The 15,180-nt window shown below is 40.8% G+C and overlaps 1 protein-coding gene across 17 annotated transcripts in view; it reads left to right on the forward strand.

Moving 5' to 3' along the window:
- Nucleotides 1-15,180, forward strand: part of lrrc7 (leucine rich repeat containing 7) — a 148,860-nt gene that overhangs the window by 42,724 nt on the left and 90,956 nt on the right. For 15 of the 17 annotated variants that reach the window (XM_085253108.1, XM_085253111.1, XM_085253100.1 and 12 more), the window contains exon 1: nucleotides 12,316-13,671. The exons of the other annotated variants lie outside the window; for them this stretch is intronic. In XM_085253108.1, the coding sequence (XP_085109234.1) occupies nucleotides 13,647-13,671 (25 nt within the window). In that variant the 5' untranslated portion in view covers nucleotides 12,316-13,646. Of the gene's footprint in view, nucleotides 1-12,315; nucleotides 13,672-15,180 lie in introns of those variants that run through there. 17 annotated transcript variants of the gene reach the window in all.

The raw sequence follows: 15,180 nt of genomic DNA on the forward strand, positions 1-15,180 counted from the left end.
TCTTTAATATACAATCTATAGGACTATCCCTTTTTAACCATGAGTTCAGTATATTTGGACAGGTTGGAGTGCTTAATTATCAGTTAAAACTTGCAACACTTGTGAGTTTGATTAGCAAGCTCTAACAATGGACTGAATGGGTTCATTACACAAACTCAATTACTTTTTAGTACTAAATGACTTACAAATAAAACTCTTGAATTTAACTCATTGACAATGGAGCAAAGACTTCTTTGACAGGATGTTAGGACATTACTTCACAGCAAGCCACATCATTTGTCATGTAATTGCATTGAAAATGCTCCAAAAGGCACCAGCGCTACAGAAAAAGATATATATAAAGAATCACTTTCCAGTCTAATCAGAAATGCTTAAAAGATTTGCTGAATTTTTTTTCTTCCACTGTTGCAGAATTCTCCCATGTATTTCACTTCAGGATCCTTTGAGTGCCAAGTCTTTCTCTTATATTGCCTCTGCTTCTGCTTCAAGCCTCAGTTGAGGATCTGTATTTTCAGGAAGTGTTGCTTTGGCATCATTTTAGAGCCACAAAAGTTGCTGATTGTGCAGAGCAGCTATTACCAAGAGCGCTGTGGCTCACTTAGAAACCAGATAATCCTATGGGGCAAGCCCAATTTTAAATCTTCCCTCCAATCAAAATACAATAGAAAGTGATGCATTATTACTTGAACATTTTCTGACAACACAGGGCAGTTGGCTAACTGCTAACGCTCTCCAGTCATATGCAAACTGTCAAGGCCAATGCTTGACCACCTTGCCAGTGAGACACAAATTTCAATGCAAGATCAGTAAATTTAAGTCCTGCAAGATGGTTTTAGTGGGCAGGGATTTGGTTGGGGTAGATGGATGTGTCTAAGAAAGACTGAACCTAAAAACTCCTTCCTCATTTATACTTAAAAACAGTTATCATGCACTTTTATTTGCTTTTATTTAGCACTTTTTCCCTTTAATTGCATAAAGTAAAAATAAAGATCTGGCTACATAGCTCCGACCTGAAGAACTGCAGAATTTCCTGCATGTGGTCCCTGTCTAAAAAAAAAGCAAGCTTGAAAAGAATATTACAGCCACCCATGAGAGGATCAGTGAAGAGGAGTACAGATCTGGAACCAAGTTACTGCACCCACCTGCAGCTCAGTGTTGGAACGACTGGAGCTGCCATCCTCTGTCGCCATCCAGCATGAGGAGGTGGAGACTGCAGACTCGGATGCTCTCATCCGTCAGTGTGTGCGCTCAGCTGTTCCACATGTTGGTTGCAAGCAGTGCACCATTTTTCCTTATACTGTTCTGTCAGGTGTCAAAGCTGCTCCCAGAGGATTCAGAGTCTCTGATATCGGACCGCAGGAGCTTTCAAACTTGAACAATCTGGAGAGTTTATTTCCACAGCACTGCTCTGGCTAATCGCTGCTCACTTTCCATGACCTTTGCAGTGAAGAGGCGGATGAGATGAATGTCAGCTTGAAGGCTACCCGCAGAACTAAATGACAACAAGCCAGCAAACGCAATTTTGAGTTCAATACTGAAGAGTCCTTGTAGTCAAGAAAAGTTAAACTCACATGGCTCCTATATTCATAATTCTTCTAGGTACCTCTGTAGTTCCACTACTTAAAACACTTGTTTTAAACCTTAATCATCCTAAACACAAGAATCAAGTTGCCACGCTTTACTGCACTGCAGTTACCTAGCAACACCCATTCACAAAATGCCATATATGGCATAATGCAGTAGAGAGAGACTGAGTGTACTCTAAGATTCAGAAAACCAGGCAGAGTGAAAGGACATTAAAGAGATGTGGCTTTTTGGAGGATAAATAACAAACAAGAAAATAAGCAGTTCTACATGTGAAAGGTTAAAGCTGGCGTTTGTGGATGCTCTGCAGGCTGCCGAGCACTGATTCTTGCAAGGACGTCTAATCTGCACAGCACGTCACATGTCGTTCAACCTTCTTTCTTGCAAACTGTCACAGTCAGTCAATGTAAGCCCTATACAACTGTACAACACCACAAACTATTTTCTGCTTCTCCTGCCCGTCCTATAATCCTGTGTATTCCCCCGTCTTCTCCGTTTCTCCACTGTTAGTGAGTCGTTCAGCCTGCTGGTCAGCCAGCCAATCAATTAGTCATCTCAGTGGGAACAGACTAAAACTTGGTCTCATCCCACACGTAATACCTAACAGATCTTAAGGCTTACAATAGAGACAGAAATGGGCACTGTGCACAAGGCAGCAGAGAAAAAAAACTGTGATTGATAAAACAGTGTTTCCATAGAAACCCTGGATATTTCATATTGACAGTAAGAAGACATTGCTTTTTTTCCTCCTCTCTCTGCTCTAATCAATTTCTGTTGTATTCTTAGATCATTTTGGCATCAGACCGCTTGATTGTGTTGTCCTTGTCATGCAGATCCTGTGTGTAATCATTTCAGTCCTGATTAAATGTCTTTAAATGAACAAATTATGCATTTCCTGAGTCTGCAGTGAGATGATCCTGGGTGCTACTGCTGCAAGATTTGTTGCTACATTCAAGGATTTTTCTGACATTTTTCAAATAAATAAATGTACCTTCCACTTCATAGAGAATGCTGGCTTTCTAAGTAGTTTATTGAATACTGCTGCATGTGTAATGTGTGTCATATTATGGGTAGGTTTCTTTCTAATGGGGTCAAAAAGGAAATGCCATAAATGTAAATTATTGAACATTATGGTGAAAACGTCAGCCTCCAGGAAATTAACATAAGTCACTTTTATCTTCTTGAAAATTCACGCGTACACGACTGTGTGAGTGTGTGCGTACATGTGTGTGCATGTGAGGCGCTGCAGATTGGAGTTGTTACTCTCCATGAATCACATTGCATTAAGACTTCTCATCACCTATTCATAAGCCTGTGAGATAAAGAGCTCTTGAGAAATTCACCTGCAAGGACCATCATACTGTTGATGAGTGTGTGCCATGTACTTTTTACAGTTTGCAGAACAGCAGTTGTCTGTGGGTAGTTTGTGGTTTTCCTGTAAGACGGTAAATACTTACTGACTTGCTTCCACAAACTAAGAAAATGTGTTATTTGTAGAACAAAGCAGAGCATTCTTGAATTGTTGCTTTGTAAAACCATAAACCACAGAAAAATGCACAGAAATGGTTTAAAGATCTGTTTGTAATAACCAGTGTTGGGTAAGTTACTTTAAAATAGTAACTTAGTTACATTACTAGTTACTTCTCTCAAAAGTAACTCAGTTACTTCAAGTTACTCGTTACTTTCAAAGTAACTAGTTACTAGGGAAAGTAACTTTGGTTTTACACAGAATTCTCTTGTTAATGTGTTTCTTCCATAACTTTGCCAGTCTTCTAGCTTGCTTACTTGCCACAAGTGCACTGTGCCACCGACCAATAGAAAGGAAAAGATAATGTGCATATTTCCATGAGAGAAATCCCACGCCTGGACCGTCATTGACTGCTGCCATGATTCTAGCCTACGTCACAGCGTCATGCGCGCCTTTTACATCCAACACAAAAACTGCAGTCGTGGTGCTTTCGATTGTACTCAGAACTCGGAAATTCTGCCTTCTGAATAGGAAGATGTAGGCAACACCAGACTGCAGATGAGCTGCATACAGGGCTGGACTGGGACAGAAAATTGGCCCGGGCGTTTTGACTAGAGACCGGCCCACCATTATAGGAAAAATCATAAAGCCTTTGAATGAAAATAAACACTGTTGTGACAGTGATGTTCACTGTTTTGATGGTATATATGCATCAATCTATCAATCGTTTGTTGTAAGATTCAGATAATTATTTTTTAAAAGCTAGACATTTTAAATGAGAATAAGAAAGAAAAGTATTTCTTTGTGCCCCCCTTTCCCTGTTAATGCCCTACATGCCCCCCTGGCAACACTTTGCTAGATCCGCACCTGCACAGTTACCAGCTGTCAGCTACCTAAAAAAGGATCCTGGGGTTATTTGTCTCTCAGAAACAGTTCATAACTTCCCTTCAACTCATTCATGTCACCTAAAAGGTAAACCTGTTTCTCCATCACCTGTTCAGCTCTGATGATTCAGTAAGGACATCTCCTGGTTTCATCTTCATGTTTCCCTCTCACCAGATAACCAAACCATATCATGACCAGCAGGTTTACAGCTGTGGCTCCAGCAAACATCAGCTGATACTAGAAATTAATATTAAATAAACTCTAACAATAGCTGATCAAGCTTAAACGTGCTGCTGTTGTTTAGCGCGACATCCGCTGGTTTCCTCTTTCGGCGCAAAGTGAGCGATAAACAAACAAGAGAGCCGATCAGCTGATCATTGATCAGTTTTCATGATTGAAGTAGAAACGGGAGAGGGAGGGGGGAGAATGAAAGAAGAAGAGGCAGCTGTGCAGCAAAGACACAGAATAACTCCAGCTTTGTGTCTTTTTCATTGTAGCTGAATTACGGGACAAACTGATCCTTTTCACCTCAATAAGAAACGCTTAATATTTTCTCTGAATACCAGACGGGACGGTTGGCAACTCTAATAACTTATGAACAAAATAAAGTTCAACATCATTAACATCATAGCACCCACCCAGCTGTATAGAAACTCCGTCATGCTAGCTAGTACGCAGTACGGAAAAAGTCAGAATAACGAAAATAAACTCCACCTAAACTTGGTTCATATCTGACCCAGAGAGACTGCAGGTCATAACTTCTTACCTGAAGTTCAGTTCACACTTGGACCGGCGGCCGCCTCGGGTCTCTTTTCCTTCTGCCTCCCTTTTCCTTCATCCACCTGCTGCCCTCCTCCACTTGCTAATGTTACTGAATCTCCGCGATAGCCACCACACGAAGTAACGAGTAACGACCCTATCTAAATCCCAGTAATGAGTAACGCGTTCCTGATTTTGGCATAATAACTAGTTACCGTCCTCGTTACCACAATAATAACGTAGTTATTGTAACGCGTTACTTAATAACGCATTAGTCCCAACACTGGTAATAACTTTGGTAAGTCTCCCCTTCCATTATTAAAAATTGCTTTATGCACCACAATTTGGTTCCTGCAAAAAGCAGAGATATAGACCTGGTCATTTCAGGTTCAGTCATGGACTAGCCTTCCAAAGTGTAGTTGAGTGAGGGACAAATGCAGATTTACAGGTGTGGGGCTAAGGCAGACCTCTTCTTATCATATGTTTGCTTTAGAATTTGAGTGACAGCAATGTATGTAGTATTATTACAGCATTAGATATCTGTTTGTGTTTAGTAGTACGGAATATATACTTATCTATGGGGCATAACATTTTTAAGAAGGGACTAGATTTGTCTCCTGCTGCTGGAGACTTCTGCCCGTGCTTGGGCTTAGTCCTAGAAATGATGTATCTGACCCAGATATCCTCAATTACAATTTCTCTGAAATCCAAACCTCACAATGTCACCCAAAGTCTCTTTTTTTCCCTTTTTTTTCCAGTGAATTTGGTTAAATATCTCCCTTCTGGCTCTCACTGTATTTGTGTTGCTTGGCAACATTAACTTAGCGACTGTCTTAACAGGAAGCAACTGTGGAGGCTTCAGCGATTTAATGACCCAAGTCTTCTCGCTGGCTCGGCGCGAGGCTGTTCGTTCACAGCATGGCATCCTGCTACCTGCAGGGTCCCATCACATGCTCATATTGTCTCTCTGGGATGCAGTTATGTTTTTGCATGTTGAACAAACTCATTTTCTCAAGTTGCTTATGAATATGGTTCTAATAGTACAATTAGCTTAATGGTTATCCATTGAGGCGCACATGTTTATATCACTACATTTACCAAGACTATTATTACCCACAATCCTAATCTCAGCCATCATAAATTATGTTAAAAAAACAAATAGTATGCTTTGCTTACCATGAATCTAAACCTGCACCGTAACTGATTTTTACTCATTTAAGCAGTATTGTGATGTGGACATATAATAAGATACTGTATTATGTATACACCATACACATAATACAGTATTGTAAAAGGCAAAGTGGCAAAATAAGTTCATAACTTTAATTTTTCTTTGCTGTAATTGCATCAGAAAACCATAATGTTACTTTGTAACTGAAAAACAGTACTCATACTGTAATACTATACATTTAAAATACAATAATAATATTGTAAATGACAAAAAGTAACAATGTGGAAAATGAAAACATTAATAAGTAGTAACGGTATAAATGAAAATACAGGTCTATAGGCCTGGTGAATAAGAAAATGTAACCATGATGTAAATGAAAATGCAGTAATAATGCTGTGAGCAGTTTAACAGTAAATTGGTAAATGGTAAATGGCCTGTATTTGTATAGCGCTTTTCTAGTCCCTAAGGACCCCAAAGCGCTTTACACAACCTGTCATCCACCCATTCACACACACATTCACACACTAAATTCCCAGCTTCCAGTTGCCAGGAATTTACTGTCATATTTAGAACACCTACTGTCACCTTGACTCAAAACTGTGACTTTAAAGTAAGATAACTGGTACTCTCAAGGCACAAACTGATCCTTAGAAAGATGTAATAGTCCACAGTTTTGTAGATATGACCCAGCGCTGCAATAAGAAATCCATGTCCACTGTGTGTTATTCATTAGAGCCAGAGTTTGGACACCACTGATAAATCTACTGTATCAACAGAGCTGGGAATCCTGCCATTGTGTTATTATGGGCACTATTGTATTATTTGTGGATAGCACTCTTAGAATAAACTCAAGGTGTTTAAGGAGCTGTAATCTAGTGCCAAAAAATAGGCAAGCTATCTAAATGTACAGCTTTGTGATGTATGTTTATAGCAGATGCGTGCGTGGCTTTCTAAACCAGGGTGCCCCAAAATAACCCCTGTGGGCAAAATCAGTTGAATCCAAAGTGCCTGAAATAGGACCTGTGTGCAGAAATTGGCTCTCATACTGAGTTTGGCCCACCAAAGTATTACACTGGGTACAAAATGCAGCATCTCTCATTTATTTTCTTTAAAACTGACATTTCCTCTGAGTTATTTGAAAGCAAGCTTTCTGTAACCTTTCCAAATAACCCCTTGTGAAAACTTGGGTCTAAAATGACTTTTAAATGTTACAGTAAAAATATATATCCAGAGATGCCACTTCAGGTTTTTGACTACAATGTTTTATCTTTTACAGTTTTAAAACATTTTGTCTCCAACTGAAGGATGCTCTTCTTGTATTTGCAAACTACAGAGACGTTCATGCACTCTTTTTTTTTTCTCCTGTTTTAGAAAGTCGGGCTGACATAAAGTAAAAATAAAAAACTGTTAACAAGACAAATTATATAAATGGATGCCTATAGGAAGGACTTCCTTGTATGAAGTATCTGAAGTTAAGTGGTTTATTTATCCACCTTTTGGCTGGAACTGCTTGACTAGCTTAGCCGCCAGTCTGTGACCATCTGGTAACCACCGGAAAAATGTGTATTCCCTGACTGGATGGTCAGCAGTTGCTGAAGGTTGCTGGCACTCACTGTGAAACTGATTGCTAGATCTCCATGCATGCACGCCTGGCGACTCCTCTAGTAACCCTAGTAACAGTGACCCAGGTTACTAGGGACTCACAGGTTGCTAGGGGAAAGTGTGCGTTTTGAAATTTGGTGGTTGCAGCAATAATTTCCCCGTGACCGAAGCAATCAGAAGGACATTTCTGATGCATCTCTTTGTGACTGATTTCACTTGGTTAAAGCCAGCAACCACTACCAAATGGTGGGGAATCCCAATTTTCCTCTAGTGACCGGAGGTTGCCAGAAGGCCGCCAGCTGGTCTATGTGACTGTGTGAGGTCTTAACTGGACGCTATATACATCCAAAAGTCTTGATAATGTCCTTTTTTATGATGCAGACTGTCAAGATCTACCCCCATTTGTGTGATTGATGTCATTCATCCTCAGGTTTTACCTCAGTAGGCCAATTTGTTTTCTTGTGACCACCATAAACTCAAACATCCTCAACATGGTGCCACATACTTACTGGACATAGCCTCCTCTAACTTCTCTGTTTTACTGCACATTATTCTTCTTCACAGCAAGGAAGGAAGGAAGTGTTAAGGAAGTGCTCACATCTGTCCCTTTGTGTTAAAACACAGGGACAGATGTGAGGTTAAAGAGATACTTGATACCCAGCTGATGGGCACATGCCTTGAACAACTTTGGGTGGTTTTAAAACCCTTCTCACCTTGTTTTGCAGAGATGGTCAGCACAGCACATTTGAGATATTATTGCTGTCTGGCAGCTAATCAGTATGATCTTGATGTTCCTATTGACAACTGGACTTTTAAGCAGTGATCTTCACTCCTCTCCAGCGCTCCCATTCACTATGAAGAAATGGAGCTTGTGTCTCCATCTTTCTAGTCTCTTTTGTCTGGAGCAAGTATTAACGTGTTTTTTTTAAGGGAAAAACCCCCAAATCATTTCCAGGATGTAACAGCTCACAATGATCACAAGCAATAACTGAAAAAAAAAAGAAATAAAAAAGAAACACACAGATGAAATAAATGGAAAAATAAAGCAAACTAAAAAAGCAACTGCAGCAGGCTGCACATACTGTACAGTCAGTGCATGTACACATTTTGCATTATCCATTTTTCATCTGGAGCTTTTTTAGTTTGCTTTGTTCATTTGCTTTTGGTTATGTATCCATACCTGATTTCCTTTATAGAGTAAAGAAATGTTAGAGTTGTTATATCATTTTATAGATGTAGAAATTTAAAATGAAACCGTACCCAGTAAGGTCTGATTGATTGCCTCTATTTCTGTTTTTATTATATTTGTCCAATCTATTTGAACTGTTATCAATTTCAGATTATGCAGTGATTCAGATGTGACCCCAGATGTGGTTCCAGATGTGAAACAAGGCTATTGTGTTGTTTAGCCTTGTGAAACAAGGCTAAACAACACTTGTAGTAGTGATGCATTTAGGTTCTGACAGTCAATAGGCCAAAAACTGACCGTTGCTTATCTCTGTGTTTTAAAGGCAATGCAAAGCTAGTGTGTTAAGCTTTTACCTTGAGAAGCAAACATACGAGAGATACTGTATATCTCATGCAACAATTGTGGGGAAGACTGCTGACTTGACAGTTGCCATGACAATCTTTAACACCCTCCTCCCTTCTGAGAGTAAGCCACAGGAGGTCATTCCTGCAAAGGCTGGCTGTTTGCAGAGTGCTGTATGGAAGCATATTGCTGGAATGTTGATGGGAACAGCGTCCTCGTAGTAACAGGTGCTCAAGCAACAAAGATAACCAAAGCTTTGAGAGTATTGTCAAGGAAAGTCGATTGAAGAACTTGGGAGAGCTTCAGAAGGAGTGGACTAAGGCCTGGGGAGCCACAACAAACGTGGGGCCTCAGGAAAGGTGCTACTGTACAACGGTCAGATTCCTGATATCAAGCCAGGCCTGAGTCACAAACACCGTCAGAAGCATCTATCTGGGAAAAGGCACAAGAACAGGATTGTTACTCAGTGGTTCAAAGTCATTTATTCACATAAAACTAAATTTTATATTTCATTTGGAAATTGAAAATGGGAAACTTCATTGGAAATGAATGTCTAAGAGTATGGACCAAGCGTGGAGAGGCATAGACTCCAAGGTGTTTAAGGTCCAGTGTGAAGGTTCAGGGGCCTCTGATGTTTTGGGGTTCTGGTTTTGGTGGTGGTTGGTCCAAAGCTACCCAGCTACTGGGAGATTTTAGTGCACTTCATGCTTCCATCTGCTGACAAAACGTTATGGAGGTGACGATTTTGCTTTTCCAGCAGGACGCAACACCTCCCCACAGCACCAACATTACGACCAAAGGGTTTGCTGACCATGATATTACTATCAGCAGACAGATATTGCCCTCGAGTGACCTTGACCTAAAAGAAATGAGTTGAAGGTGGCTATCAAAGCAGCCTGGGCTTAAATAACACCTCCACATTGCCACAAGTTGATCACCTCTATGCCACCATGCACCGATATAGTAATTCACGGTAAAGTACTGCGTTTATAAACAAAAGTACTTTTCTGATGTATGTGTGTGACTTTCATGAGCTATAATAATAATAATAATGGATTGGATTTATATAGCGCTTTTCAAGGCACCCAAAGCGCTTTACAATACCACTATTCATTCACTCTCACATTCATACAACAGTGGAGGCAAGCTACAGTTGTAGCCACAGCTGCCCTGGGGCAGACTGACAGAAGCGAGGCTGCCATATCGCGCCATCGGCCCCTCTGGGCAACACCAGTAGGCAAGTAGGGTAAAGTGTCTTGCCCAAGGACACAACGACCAGGACAGAGAGCCCAGGGATCGAACTGGCGACCTTCCGGTTACAGATGCGATTCCCAACCCCCTGAGCCGCAGTCGCCCCTATAAGCCATAGTCATCAAAAGGAAACAGTAAATATTTTGCAATGTTTCACTTGTAAGGAGTATATAATACCTCAAAGTTGACCATGTTGTATTAAATAATGGAGAATAAAAATAACATTTTCACTTTATTTTTATTTCTTCAGCTGCACGAGTACATAATCAGTGGCTTGAGTCTCAAAAGAGGAGCTGCTCACCATCCTTTCAGCAGTAGACTGTACTGTGTTTTTAAAATGTTTTTCCATTTGTGCTGTCATCCGTGTTCTAAAAGTAGACTTCTTTATTGTAGGATGTCCTCTTTTGAAAACAAAATTATCTAAAAAGCCTCTATATTTGGTATCTGTTGTTGCCAGGCAACAAAATGCAGTCCCAGCTGAATTTTTTTTTTTTAGACCCTGAACATTTTAAGCTATTTAACCAAATACTTAAAGGACTGACATGGAGTTAAAGTGGATGTGTAGTGGGAAAGGAAAAAAGAAGGGCTAGACAGAAGAAGAGGACTAGCTGAGTGACAGGGTGACGGGCTGGCCGGCTTCCTGGTTTCTCGCAGACTGTTGTCAAACTCAGTCGATCTTGGAGAATCCCAGTGCTGCCATCTGGGTTTAACGGGAGCTTCATCCTGGCACTGCCTACTGGTACAGATGGCATAAGGATACTATGTCACTGTTACAGTAGACTTGAGTACAATAGAATAAAGCAGAGCTGCAAAGTCACAGGTCGGTTTAAGTCTTCACGGGGAGCCACAAGATTTACTGTACCTATATCTAATTTTTTCCAGGGGCCAACATAATTACTCTAATTGTACTACTCTAATGGTACTTGTTATCATGTTGTCATGACCTCCCACACAAGCAGTCCAGACCTACAATATAATTTATTTCACACAGTGTTTAAATTGATCGAAAACACATCCTGACTGTCGCTGCTGTTTTGGAAAGAAACTCTTAGCATTCGGATGATTGGGAAGAAGTATACTGAAATGCTATTAAAACAGTCTAACACCCAATGTCTAATCTTATTTATTTTACAGCATTAAAATGGGTCTAATCTGTTGTATTTGATTATCGAATCCTATTTTATTCATGGATTTGACTTCCTGTAGAGCAGATCTGCAGGTATGAGTGCTCTTCTGCAGTAACACACATAACGCACTCACACAGTTGCACACCTAAAGCTGCCTACTGCCAATGCACTGTGTCATGCTGGCCTCTGAGCAGCCTCACTATGCCGTTATGGGCAGTAGAAATAAGGCAGGGACAGCTGCTGTCACCCTCCTTAGGCTAATTTGTCCTGATGTTCCTGCCACAGTCCTGCTTCTCAGATCTCAAACCAGTGCCTCTCTGTGTGGAATGATTTGCAGAAATGTAAAGTGTTGATTTAATCGAGGATTTTGGAAAATGACGATGCTCATCTTTGCTAATCCGCATGAAACGTGCAGCTGAGGTGTAAAACCGCAGGCAACAGATTACACTTCAGAGTGAAACTCTGAGCTGAGACACAGGCGTACGTACAGGAAGTTTAGCTATTACTTCACTGCCAACCTGTTTGTACTTGTGTTGCCAAGACTGAAGAAAGTGGGCATTTCTGTAAAGTGGATTTAAGCTCTGCTGAGTGAAATTGAAATAAACAAATAGTATTGAATTGGCTCGTGCTGCCTGTGAATGAACTGATTAGACTTAGAAGCCTCAAAACAGCAGCCCACTCAGATGACTACTGAATGTAAGCAGCAGTTTGCACCACACTGAGCTCTGGGTAAGGCTGCTCACTTAGCATCCATCATGTCGTCCACAATGCCAGCAGGGTCCCCGGCTGCTTCCACCACTGCATCACATGTGTGGCTCGTCTTTGATGTTTGTGTGTCTTGTGTCATGCCACTATAGGCCAGTCAGTGTGGAGATAGGCATCATTACCAACAGTTGTGCTGTGAAATTAAATAATGAGCAAGCGAGAATAGGTTAAGATTCAATGACAACGTGGCACCGTTGCCTTTCAGATTCACATTTCACTTTGGATGCTAAAATGATGGTCAGGAGGAGGAGGGACACATTTATCACAGAGGCCAAAGATTAGTGTGTGTTTAGCAGGGTGGGTTCAGATACTGATATTGCTGGTGACTTGTCATACGTAATTTAAAGAAAAAGAGACGCTTGTTTGGAATGCAAATAGTTACAGTATAAAGCACAATGGATAAGTCATTTATAAATATAAGGACTGATGGATTACTACTGTCTGTTCGTATTAACTTCAATAAAGGGCTTTCTTGGTTTATCATTCTCTAATATGCCATCAAATCCAGTTATAAATACTACAAGTTGGTGATTAGTGGATTTTAGTCCAGGCTTATTTGCAGGACCCTTATAATTAAGTTAATAATTGTTAATAAGAATCTTTTAACAACGTGGCAACTCATAATTGGTTGTAGCTTGTAGCGGAACTATAGAGTTAAAAGATAATTTCTTAATAGTTAATAAGACATTATTACATCATATCATCCGTTAAAAGACATTGCCTTATAAGAGCGTGGCGTTTGTTTAAAATAAACCTTTTCATTGAATATTATCTCTAATCGAAACCGGGCTATTTTTGCGCACCAAAATAGAAAAAAAAAAACCTCATAGGAAAAGATGGAGGCAGCATGGCAACAGTCTCAGAGACAACCTCGACTTCACGTGCACGTGCACGCGCACCTGCACAATGAGATAAAAGACGACTTCTCCTCTTTGCTCTCACAAACTCTCACCCGTGCGCGATTACCGCACACAGGCACGCACATCCACGCGTCCTCGTTCCATCTTCATCCATCTTTCCTCCCCCTCCTCTCTCTTTCTCTCTCTCTCTCTACGAGGGACGTATGGGAGGGGATGCTCGTGCTGAATGTGTTTTTTCCTGCAGCGTGCTTTACGGTACCGGAGAAGAAGAAGGAGAAGCACGCCGCTCCCCTCCGTTGGTCACGGAATCTGTGTTGTGACATTGCGCGCCTGCTTCTTATTTTCTAAATGGACCGAAGGGGATGTGACTGAAAGCAGTGTGTAGTCTGCGCGCGTGTAACCGAGTTGGATTTAAACCTGACCCTGAGATGAATCACACTGCCCCGGTTGATGCGCTCATCTCCTCCGTCTTCTGGCTTCGGGGGCACTAAAGATGCGGCTGATAGCGCGGGTACCTGTCCTGGTTTCACACCGGTTCGGTTTGTCCCGGTAGACTGATCCCGTCCGGTGCTGCGGTTTCCAAAGGGGCGAGCTGAGTGATTTTTTTCTTTCTTAACCGGATCCGTCACCAGCAGCCTGCCAGATGGATAACTACTCTACTTTACAACGTAAGGCGACAGTGACAGACACATACCTGCTGCCGTAGCCCATTTCATGTTAAGTCTGTGCTAATGATGGAGTTCCCTTAATGAATAACCACATTAATCTGGGGTTAGCAAAGACTGCAGCTGAAGTCAGATTTTACTGGATAAAAAACAGAAAAAAAATAACTTAAATAAATATTAAAATATCCTGTAAATGTCCACAGGAGGGACATTTGATGGTTTTCCCTCATGTTTTGTCACGACCATACATTTTTCTTGGGCTGACATCATGTGACAACTTGAATGGCATTTTTCAGAATTTGGTGAGCTTTGCTACTGAGCATCTGAACAGTGGCACTGTACACCGTATTTAATAATTTGGCGCTTAAATGTATGCACAAATTAAGCCCCTTCATCCTTTCATAGACACCCCCCACCCAGGGCCTTTGAAGCTCCGAGATGAGCTAATGAAACAACCATGACTGCAGGATCAGGGAGAGGTGGGGTGTGTGGGGGGATAATATATGATGCAGTGTCACATACCCTCTTGTCTTGACATGTAGCCCCCAGCCCTGTTGCCATTATAACGTCATGCTTTCATATAATGCACCACATTCACACCTGTTAAATCCACCACCTTGAGGTATGCTGTGCTTATTAGACTATCTGCACCATTATTTAGCTGGATCGGTTTGTCATGCTTGTTGTGAGCCTGTAATGACAAAGGCTTATTAACCATCTGCCTAAATGGTTTATGGCTGCAGTTATGCACCTGTAGAAGGTTATGGCTTTTTATTAACTGGATCATAATTTTTACAGATACAAGCTCTAATTTGTTGTCCATGTCTCTTCTGTGTGTGTATGTATGTGACTTACAGGGCTGTAAACCAACAAAAAGAGCCTTTTTTCCTTTTTAAAATCAAAGAGAATATTTAATTCCAATCTCAACTGCAACATATTTTAAAGCTCCTCTGTCTTTGTTGCTCCTAAGACGGTTCTATTTATACACTCTTTTTCGACAGGGCTTTGAAGTCGCTGCTCATTTTGGTGTCATTTTGCAAAAAAACACTATTATGTGTTCAGCACTGGTTTCTTTCTTTGGGCACACTGATCACAACAGCTTACATGCTGCATGTGTAATTCTCCAGACATGGAGAGTGATCTGCCACATCTTCAGGATACATGAGATATAGAATACCATGTAGATTTTTTTAGGGACTATAAAGGGATTTTTGAGAGGTTGTCAGGTAGAAATGTGTACCAGTAATGGAATCTAATCAAGTACCTTATAGCCATGGATTGTATTTAACGCCTGTATGTTGAAGATTACTTTTCAAACCAAACGTTCACTGAGACTTTCGAACACAAACCACTGGACTGATCAATAATTTTCAAGGGAACAATTCACAGGACTCAGTTACTGACAGATGGTTGTAAAACTGATATTTTTTTCAAATAATAATAAAAAACTGACCTTGCAAACACTTCATGAAGTAGTTCACAGCAGTTGATCTGTTATAATAAAACTCACAC

The sequence above is a fragment of the Mchenga conophoros genome, linkage group LG17 (assembly GCF_057382185.1).
Source record: "Mchenga conophoros isolate Kocher_MC1m ecotype Shallow Benthic linkage group LG17, M_conophoros_male_GT1.1, whole genome shotgun sequence".
Taxonomy (NCBI): Eukaryota; Metazoa; Chordata; class Actinopteri; order Cichliformes; family Cichlidae; genus Mchenga; species Mchenga conophoros.